This window comes from Triticum aestivum, chromosome 1B (assembly GCF_018294505.1).
Source record: "Triticum aestivum cultivar Chinese Spring chromosome 1B, IWGSC CS RefSeq v2.1, whole genome shotgun sequence".
Taxonomy (NCBI): Eukaryota; Viridiplantae; Streptophyta; class Magnoliopsida; order Poales; family Poaceae; genus Triticum; species Triticum aestivum.
In genome coordinates, this window is record NC_057795.1 from 408,078,909 (window position 1) to 408,089,800 (window position 10,892).

Sequence of the window (10,892 nt, forward strand, 5' to 3'; positions counted from 1 at the left end):
GGGGGGAAACCCCTTTGATTCAAAAATACTCCCTCCGTAAACTAATATAAGAGCGTTTAGAATACTAAAGTAGTGATCTAAATGCTCTTATATTAGTTTACAGAGGGAGTAATAATTAAGCTGGGGAGGGACTGGCAAGACGCTTATCCTTGGATCACTGTCTATTTTTGTTCTCTTCGTTATTCTTAATTGGCTATTTTTACTGACAGTGAGGCAAAACAGTAGACCGTGAAGAGGACAAAAGTATGCATATTAGGGTTCAAGAAAGCCCATTAGCCTTGGAGGATATTTAAGTGAACGACAGTACACTCAAATTTGGTGAAGGAAATTTTTGTTGTGCACGGGGAGTGCATATGAGATTAGTCATTGTAGTTTTTCTCAGCCAAAGTCGTCATGGACATCGAGGCTCCTGTTACTGAATGTTCGTTCGCGAAACGTAAGATCCTTTCAGTGTTACCCAATAGTGGGGTGTCGGTATAGCTGAGGTTTTGCTAGAGATAGTATGGGGAACTCTCAGAAATGTGTACCTCGACTACCATTTAACTGCTAACGCAGTAGTTAGCCAGGCCAGAAAATGACAGCAGAGGCCAGTTTATGGGGCAATTCATTCGAAATACCAAATTCTGAAGGTTGCAGATACTGCTTCAGAAAAACAAATACTGCAAGCACCGGACACAAAATAATTTTCTCATGCCACCATAATTTGTGCTTCAAAGAAGCAAATGCCAGCAATGCACAGTTTTTCTAACGCAAGCATCCCAGTTCCAGCCAAACGAGCATAACATCATCATCACGCTGAACACCACAGCCACAGCCATGCAGCCAAGGCGTGGGGAACTTCAAACTTACGAGTTTTAGACTTTTAGTACATGAGGGCATTACGCATAACAGATTTTCATCGCCATCTCCAGATCAGCTACTGTACTTTCTAAAGTCCTAACGCATATTATCTTGATATGCACAGGCAGTATATTATTTTCAAATCGGATTGTTTTACTGCGGTAGACTGTCCTTGGTGCAAAGAACCTGGCCTTGTTTTGAGGGTTCAGTTCATGGCCTTGTAGCACCTGAAGGCGGCGAACACGGTTGCAGCAGAAGCAACAACAGCAAGAGTGGTGTAGGTGTCGGACTTGTCCCAGGTCTCGAACCAGGTGGGCATCCGGCAAATCTTCATGCGCCCCTTCTTGCTGGCAGCACCGTTTTCTTTGTCACTCTCTGTCGTAGAGCTCTTGTGGTTCTGCTCAGCTGGGACGCTCTTATCCTGTTTTCCTGCTGGCAGATCACTTTGGCAGCAGGTTAAACCTCCTCCATTGCCCTGGCAGCATCCACCTGCAGGTGCAGGGTTGCAAGCAGCACCGTTGGCTCCATTTGCTTCAGGGGATTCTTTGGCGCTTGATTCTTCCTCAGTCAGGCCATTCGTCGCGCGCCTAAGCTCCAGAGCTTTCTTCTGCTGCTCTTCAGACAAACCCAACTGGCCCCTGCAAGGTAGGATAGCACGTGTAAGAACCACACTTCAAAGAGGGGTATCGCTCTATGGAGCAAATATTGGGCAAAAGATCAATTAAACATGAACAAGACATATCAGGGCTTTATACAACATTAGCGAAACAAGATCACAATCTTTGTTATTTGTTTGGTTGCAATGGGATTGACGTCAGAAACGACATTTTCAAATTTCTGAAGTCATTGAAAATAAACAATCAACTCCGCCTATGTTGTCTCAACATAGCCGGTCCCAAGCCCGGGTAAAGGAGGAGGGTTGTGATAGGCTTGGCGAGCCAACGTAAAAACTCAGCCACTCTTATGAAGATGAAACCCAAAAGATACCCTCTCAGCGACGCGCCACATCGGAACCCGGGTGTGGTGGAAAATGAGCAAGGGCCGGGCCGTCACCCCCCAGGTGGCGCGCCGTATCTGGATCCGGATACGGTGGCAAGTGAGCGAGGATCGGGTCGTCGCATCCTTAGTGGCGCGCTACATCGGCGCCCGGATGTAGTGGAAAATGAGCAAGGGTCTTCGCATTTGACTCGACGAGTGCGAAGGGTAAGGAAGCTAGCCGAGCCTAGGAGGATTCGCTTAGGTAGCTGGAACGTAGGGTCTCTGACAGGGAAGCTTCGGGAGCTAGTTGATGCAGCGGTGAGGAGAGGTGTTGATATCCTTTGCGTCCAAGAAACCAAATGGAGAGGACAGAAGGCGAAGGAGGTGGAGGATACCGGCTTCAAGCTGTGGTACACGGGGACGGCTGCAAACAGAAATGGCGTAGGCATCTTGATCTACAAGAGCCTCAAGTATGGAGTGGTAGACGTCAAGAGACGTGGGGACCGGATTATCCTGGTCAAGCTGGTAGTTGAGGACTTGGTTCTCAATGTTATCAGCGCGTATGCCCCGCAAGTAGGCCACAATGAGAACACCTAGAGGGAGTTCTGGGAAGGCCTGGAAGACATGGTTAGGAGTGTACCGATTGGTGAGAAGCTCTTCATAGGAGGAGACCTCAATGGCCACGTGGGTACATCTAACACAGGTTTTGAAGGGGCGCATGGGGGCTTTGGCTATGGCATCAAGAATCAAGAAGGAGAAGATGCCTTAAGCTTTGCTCTAGCCTACAACATGATTGTAGCTAACACCCTCTTTAGAAAGAGAGAATCACATCTGGTGACTTTTAGTAGTGGCCAACACTATAGCCAGACTGATTTCATCCTCTCGAGAAGAAAAGATAGGCGTGCGTGCCTAGACTGTAAGGTGATACCTGGAGAGAGTGTTGTACCCCAGCATAAGCTGGTGGTTGCTGACTTCCGCTTTCGGATTCGTGTCCAGCGGGATAAGCGTGCCAAAGTCGCTACAACGAAGTGGTGGAAGCTCAAGGGGGAGGTAGCTCAGGCGTTCAAGGAGAGGGTCATTAAGGAGGGCCCTTGGGAGGAAGGAGGGGATGCGGATAATGTGTGGATGAAGATGGCGACTTGCATCCGTAAGGTGGCCTCGGAGGAGTTTGGAGTGTCCAGGGGAAGGAGAAGCGAAGATAAGGATACCTGGTGGTGGAATGATGATGTCCAGAAGGCGATTAAAGAGAAGAAAGATTGCTTCAGACGCCTATACCTGGATAGGAGTGCAGACAACATAGAGAAGTACAAGATGGCGAAGAAGGCTGCAAAGCGAGCTGTTGGTGAAGCAAGGGGTCGGGCATATGAGGACCTCTACCAATGGTTAGGCACGAGGGAAGGCGAAAGGGACATCTATAAGATGGCCAAGATCCGAGAGAGGAAGACGAGGGACATTGGCCAAGTCAAATGCATCAAGGACGGAGTAGGCCAACTCTTGGTGAAGGACGAGGAGATTAAGCATAGATGGCGGGAGTACTTCGACAAGTTGTTCAATGGGGAGAATGAGAGTTCTACCATTGAACTGGACGACTACTTTGATGAGACCAACATGCGTTTTGTGCGGCGAATCTAGGAGTCTGAGGTCAAGGAGGCTTTAAAAAGGATGAAAGGAGGCAAGGCGATGGGCCCTGATTGTATCCTCATTGAGTTGTGGAAAGGTCTCGGGGACATAGCGATAGTATGGCTAACCAAGCTTTTCAACCTCATTTTTCGGGCAAACAAGATGCCAGAAGAATGGAGACGGAATATATTAGTACCAATCTTCAAGAACAAGGGGGATGTTCAGAGTTGTACTAATTACCGTGGAATTAAGCTGATGAGCCATACAATGAAGCTATGGGAGAGAGTCATTGAGCACCGCTTAAGAAGAATGACAAGCGTGACCAAAAATCAGTTTGGTTTCATGCCTGGGAGGTCCACCATGGAAGCCATTTTCTTGGTACGACAACTAATGGAGAGATATAGGGAGCAAAAGAAGGACTTGCATATGGTGTTAATTGACTTGGAGAAGGCCTATGATAAGATACCACGGAATGTCATGTGGTGGGCCTTGGAGAAGCACAAAGTCCCAGCAAAGTACATTACCCTCATCAAGGACATGTACGATAATGTTGTGACAAGTGTCCGAACAAGTGATGTCGACACTGACGACTTCCCGATTAAGATAGGACTGCATCAGGGGTCAGCTTTGAGCCCTTATCCTTTTGCATTGGGTGATGGATGAGGTCACAAGGGATATACAAGGAGATATCCCATGGTGTATGCTCTTTGCGGATGATGTGGTGCTAGTTGACGATAGTCGGACAGGGGTAAATAGGAAGTTAAGAGTTATGGAGACAAACCTTGGAATCGAAAGGGTTTAGGCTTAGTAGAACTAAAACCGAGTACATGATGTGCGGTTTCAGTACTACTAGGTGTGAGGAGGAGGAGGTTAGCCTTGATGGCCGGGTGGTTCCCCAGAAGGACACCTTTCGGTATTTGGGGTCAATGCTGTAGGAGGATGGGGGTATTGATGAAGATGTGAACCATCGAATCAAAGCCGGATGGATGAAGTGGCGCCAAGCTTTTGGCATTCTCTGTGACAAGAGAGTGCCACAAAAGCTAAAAGGCAAGTTCTACAGGACGGCGGTTCGACCCGCAATGTTGTATGGCGCTGAGCGTTAGCCGACTAAAAGGCGACATGTTCAACAGTTCGGTGTGGCGGAGATGCGTATGTTGAGATGGATGTGTGGCCACACAAGGAAGGATCGAGTCCGGAATGATGATATACGAGATAGAGTTGGGGTAGCACCAATTGAAGAGAAGCTTGTCCAACATCGTCTGAAATGGTTTGGGCATATTCAGCGCAGGCCTCCAGAAGCTCCAGTGCATAGCGGACAGCTGAAGCGTGCGCAGAATGTCAAGAGAGGGCGGGGTAGACCGAATTTGACATGGGAGGAGTCCGTTAAGAGAGACCTGAAGGATTGAAGTATCACCAAAGAGCTAGCTTTGGACAGGGGTGCGTGGAAGCTTGCTATCCATGTGCCAGAGCCATGAGTTGGTTGCGAGATCTTATGGGTTTCACCTCTAGCCTACCCCAACTTGTTTGGGACTAAAGGCGTTGTTGTTGTTGTTGTTGTATTGAAAATAAACAATCAAGGGCATCGAAAATACAAGACAGTATCCTTGTGTGGCATCACACGAGCAGAATAGTTCATAGAAAGGAGTGCTTCAACATAATTCATGAAAACTACACAGGGAGTAAAAACTACCTACAACATGCTGCCTAGATGCTTGCAGTCAGTAGTCTTTAACTTGGCTTACTTTACCATAATGCTCAAGAAAAGAAACATCAGTGGCACGCTTTCATCGCTGTATCTTCCCATAACTCAAGATTATGTTACTTGAAGTAACCAGTCATTTGGAAACAGATTAACCAGTGCTGTAGACATATAAAAACTAGAACACACACAATGCAGGTTTTATAATATTATCAGATTATTGATCGGGCGCAGAATCTATAATGTATAAGCATGTCATTGTCAGGGTCCAGATACAACAGCAACAGAAAAGGACCCAGAACTGAAAATGTTGACAGTACCCAACGACCCTATACAACATAGATACAATAACAAATGATGGGTGAAATACTACAAATATCATCTTCGGTCACAATTAGCCCATGTAATAATTAGAAGGGGAAGCATACCTCCATAGATGGCCCACGATCTCTCCTTGTCCGATATGTTGACGCAGTAACACAGGCACATCATCAGGAGCAACATAACCATACCTAGAATTAGAAAGACAGTAATCAATAACTGGATTGATGAAGTATAATCAAAACAGAGTACACTAAGGAAGATTGAGATTGAGATTATTGGTGCACAACAATGTAGATTTTATGATAGCTTCGTGTTCTTACCAATGACCAGTCACTTCTCCCTTGGCATCTGGACTGAATATGATGACATTTCCTGCATACTTGTGACCTCCAACGTGTGAGCATGCACTAACAGCCACCTGACCATGAAGACCTTGTCCTTCAATCTCTTCCTTGAACCTTGTAATCAGAGCAGGACCGCAAACACCACACCTTTTATCCCTGCTTCCATGGCAGCAGACAAAAACATAGGAACCTTTTATAGCCTCAGGAGATCCAGGAAGCCATTCAGTATCTTTCACGAGTACTTCATCCACAAAGTTGTCGACATCAAGGTGGGTCAGCTCTCTGCAAACAACACAACACATATTGAAGAAAACAATCAGTTGACATGTATTCCATTACCTAACAGTACAAAGGGAAAGGCTACATGTTTATTTCTTTCCAGCCTTGCAGGTACCTGTATCGGATCATATCAGGAAAGATCAACACGTCTCCAAGAGATGACTCAGTGCCATCTTCTCCTTCACAAATTGTCAGTTTGGTCTGAGAAAAGTAAAATAGACCATTCATTAGCAATAAAAAATAAGCACATGGGAAAGTCTTGTCAAGTAATCTAATAATTATTATAAGGTGCCATGTGCTTCTGTAAGCACAAGTCACATTGCTGAACCATTGGATCACATTAGGATCAGACACATGCACATCGCAGAACTAATTAAAAAGGAAGGGAAACTGACATGCCTTGAGTATAAGAAGAAAAGTACATAAGGGGGTAAAAACTGGCAAAGTGTATATGAAGAAGAACATAAGTTACTAGCTTAAAAAAAAGGGCAGCCCAGTGCATGTAGCTCCCGCTTGCGCAGGGTCCGGGGAAGGGTCCGACCACTTTGGGTCTATTGTACGCAGCCTTTCCCTACATTTCTGTAAGAGGCTGTTTCCAGGACTTGAACCCGTGACCTCATAAGGCTACTAGCTTAGAAAGATTAATAATATTGAACAATAACACTCCAGATTCCCAGAAGTTGTACAATTGCGAAACAGTGACATACTATCAGAAGAACATACACTTACTTGTTAGTTTGACATGCTTTTCATTAACTCTGTAAGTCTGTAACTATGTACCAATATCTTTATATGGGGTAACTGTAATTCTTTTAGTGTTGTCCTACCATCCAATACGAAGGAGCAAAGACCACATAAAGGAATAAAGCAACGGAACTTCTGCATTCAAATGCACCATACAAATCATGCACGTACACCTATACAAAAACAAAAGGAATCCGCAGTACTTTTCTGATTCTATTAATATCAACTCCATATATCACATGATCAATGTTCCATAACATATACACCCTCCGTCCCACAATATAAAACATTTTTGTAGTTCAAATTGAACTGCAAAAACGTCTTATATTATGGGACAGAGGTAGTACTTTACAGATCAAGTGATCAATGTTTCATAACTTCAGCTCCATGTATGCGCTATGTGGATAATATAAAGACAAAAAAAAAAGCAAGCTCTTTGTCCTCTGCACATACTTGTTATGGCGCTGCTAGAAGTAGGGCGCGAGAAGGCCGGTCGGGGGCCTTTTTGCCCACGGCCGGGCAAGAGGGAAGGGATTTCCTTCTTAATTCTTGCTTGATTAGATTGATACATCTCCTCTCTTTATATATAGAGGTTTACTTGACTCCCAAGCAAGGCTTACTTGACCCCTAAGCAAGCGACCCTTATCTCTAATTAACCCTAAGACTAATGGGCCCATTAGGCCCATTACGTACTCTAACACTACACCCCACCTGGACATGCAGCTTGTCCTCGAGCTGCAGCCTAACCAACTTATAACCATGACTCGACGCAACACAAACCTAACACCTAAAAAACAAGCCTTTTACATCTCGGCTTGTTTTATTATTCTCAACCTGAAATAGACTAGGACGCTTTATTTTGGACGTGCACGCGTACAGCCACCTGGATCCCATGGACACCACCTGGACAAAAGGAGTGTAGGTGTATGGCTGTTGGTCTGCACTGCACAGGGAAGAGTGGAAGGCTTGCGATGGAGAATGACGAGGAGGGGTGCGCCCCCCCAACCACCGATGTCACAGACTTTGAGGTCGCTGCCCGCGGAGAAAACAGCATGCCAGCCGCCCGTGGGGGAAACCACATGCCCAAGATCCCCGACGCAGCGGACGAGATCAAGGTCCTTTGCGCAGCGAAGGGCAACTTGGAGGAGCGGCAGCTGCAGACCACGCATCTCCCGCACACGCCGACGCGCTAGGAGGCCCCGCGCAGCAGCCTGCAGCCTCACCGCCGCCGACACGTGGCGGGTAGCGATCCAAGACGGAAGCGGTGACGGCGACGGCAGGGATTTGATCTGCTGGATGTGGATGCCCTGGGATGGCGGCGGCGCTGATGGGAACGAGGTCGTTGCACTCCCGTCGTAGGGCATCCCATACTGGGCGGCGGAGCTGACCGGCGGTGGCTGCTGCAGCTGCAGCGGCTGCTGCGCTGTCGCGCCGGGCAGCGGCAACGGTTGTTGCGGCGGAGGCCGCCAGGAGGACGGCTGCCACTGCAGCCAGGGCTGGGCGGTGGTGGCGATGGATGGCAGCTGCAACGGCTGCTGCAGCGGCCCGACGAGCGCGGCGAAGACCGCCTGGTGCGGCGGCTGCCACGGCAGCCACGGCGGCGCGGGGGCGGCTATGGGCGGCGCAACCGAGTGCGGCCCGTAGGACCCGGCCAAGAATCGGTGGATCTCCTGGACCGTCTGGGTTAGGTCCCGCAGCACCCCGGACACCTCCTCCCAGGTGAGGACAGTAGGGGCGGGCGCGACAGAGGATCCCGACGCGGGCAGGAGCGGTGTGACGGTCGTGGTGGTCACCGGAGGCGACAAGGTGACCGGCAGCGGAAGAGACGGGCTTGGCGGCGGTGAAGACATGATCGAACCGAAGCTAGCTGATACCAAATTGTTATGGCGCTGCTAGAAGTAGGGCGCGAGAAGGCCGGCCGGGGGCCTTTTTGTCCACGGCCGGGCAAGAGGGAAGGGATTTCCTTCTTAATCTTGCTTGATTAGATTGATACATCTCCTCTCTTTATATAGAGAGGTTTACTTGACTCCCAAGCAAGGCTTACTTGACCCCTAAGCAAGCGACCCTTATCTCTAATTAACCCTAAGACTAATGGGCCCATTAGGCCCATTACGTACTCTAACAATACTACTATATGATTACAAAGGTGCATGATGATGAACTCCAGCCAATACTGACGGCAAGCAAGTAACATAGCAAAGGATGCAATCAAATAATGAAAAAACATCTAAACAGGAACAAACAGAGCCTAAATTTGAACCAAAATACGTAATTCCCTATTTTTATATGCCTACAAAGATAGGATAACAGGATATACGGATATCAGCCAAGCCCCCGAAAAGTACAACGTGTGGATTTAAAACAAGCCATATAATCAGAGCTAGATGGGCCAGAAAACCATATGAAACTGCTACAATCAGTCAAGGAACCTTACATCATAAGTAAACTGAGAACCCGCCGATTTTATTAAAACTGGAAATGGAACCAGATACACAAATTCGTGAACAAAATCCATTATATGCAGTGAGAATCCAACAAAATGACGTTGTGAGTCAAATAATTGGATAGAGTGATCCAATCACCCAAAGCATACCAAACACGTCAACAAAAACAACGAATCACCACCGAAATTCGACTCACATGGCCCATGTATACACGCTAGAGTGTGTGGATTCCGAGATAAGTTCAAACCCGAAGGGCACAGTAGTTGAACTTGAAACAGCAATACCTTCAAAGGAGATAAGAGCGAACAAGATGAAGTACAGAGACCCCAATCTAGAAACATAACTGACACGAAATAGTAAGCATACCAACACCACTGATCACCATAATTAAGCGAGTTCTACTGGCTAATTCAGAAACAATAAGCCGAAATAAGAGCACCCGGAAACTAAATACACTAATCGGATCGACTGATTAGCTTTCAAGGGTCGCGATCTCCTGCAGCTACAGGAACCCAGCACCACCATATGCAGATAACCAAATTTCACTACATCATATAGTAACTCTTGCTAGTCCAATACTAGTCAGCAGCTAAATCCAACGCTCGGAGCGACCAGCAAGCAGTTCCCACTCCCAACAACCAAAATAAAATAACACTACCAGAGCAGAAGCATACCAGTACCACGTCACAGCTCAAAATCAGCCAATTACGAGCAAACCGAGAGGGAGAGGGAGAAGAAATGCTCACGCTCTTCTTCAGATTGGGCTTGCGGGCCTTGATGGCGGCGGCGAGGAGGCGGGGGAGGTGGTCGGACTCGGAGGCCTCGACGTGGGATGGCCACTCCTCAGGGCCCTTGTAGCAGAGGAACACGTGGCGCTCGTGGAAGCCCACCGTCCCGGCGAGCTTCTCCTTACCGAGCTCCGCCCGCTGGAACCCGAACTCCTTGTCCAGGTCGGGGGCGGCGGCGGGGAGGGTCACCTCCGGCGCGTCGGAAGCCGCCGGCGCGGGGAGGGCGTCGCCTGCGGAGGCCGCCGTGGGGGAGGAGGGGGAGGGGTCGGCCATGAGGAGGGGGAGGAGGCTGTGCTGCAGCAGTCGCCGATGGCTTGGCGAAGGGAGGACCGGCGGAAATGGGATTCGCTTGGAGAGTTTGGGGAAAATGGAAAGCATCTCGGGTTTTATGGTTGGAGTTGTTCTTGCGGGAGGGGAAAAAGGAGGCCCCACTGAGAGCATGTGTGGGTCCGGCTTGCCAGTGAGGTTTGGGTTTCGTTGCTTAGCGATCGTGGGGCCCGCGCTAGTGATAGCGGTCAGCTAAACAGCTGGAGTTTCCGTCTTCTCCTTCCTTTACCGTGGCCCTGGGTATGGAACTCTGCGAGTCATGTTTTGCCATTAGTGTCTGTGAGCGGAGCACATCTGTCAGGGAGCGTGCTTACCGTTTTCTTTCCAGGATGACAGTTTCAATTAGTTTTTCTACAAATTTCATAAGAAAAATAGTCTTTCTACAAATGCGCTGTAGAACTTTTAAGCTGTACTAGATAATTACCCGTGTGTACAACGGGTATATATATTCTACTAGTATGTTAGCTCATATTTTACCTTTTTATAGTATTATTAATAATTTAAT

General features: G+C 47.9%; 1 protein-coding gene across 1 annotated transcript; it reads right to left on the reverse strand.

The window, feature by feature from the left end:
• Positions 1–790: 790 nt before the first annotated feature.
• LOC123127706 (altered inheritance of mitochondria protein 32) lies at positions 791–10,434 on the reverse strand. The gene is made up of 5 exons (XM_044547503.1): positions 10,019–10,434; positions 6,200–6,285; positions 5,782–6,087; positions 5,566–5,649; positions 791–1,478 (listed from the first exon to the last, which is right to left on the reverse strand). Exons 1-5 carry the CDS (start codon positions 10,331–10,333, stop codon positions 1,046–1,048), a joined length of 1,224 nt encoding a protein of 407 aa, XP_044403438.1. The 5' UTR covers positions 10,334–10,434; the 3' UTR covers positions 791–1,045.
• Between the last annotated feature and the right edge of the window lie 458 nt (positions 10,435–10,892).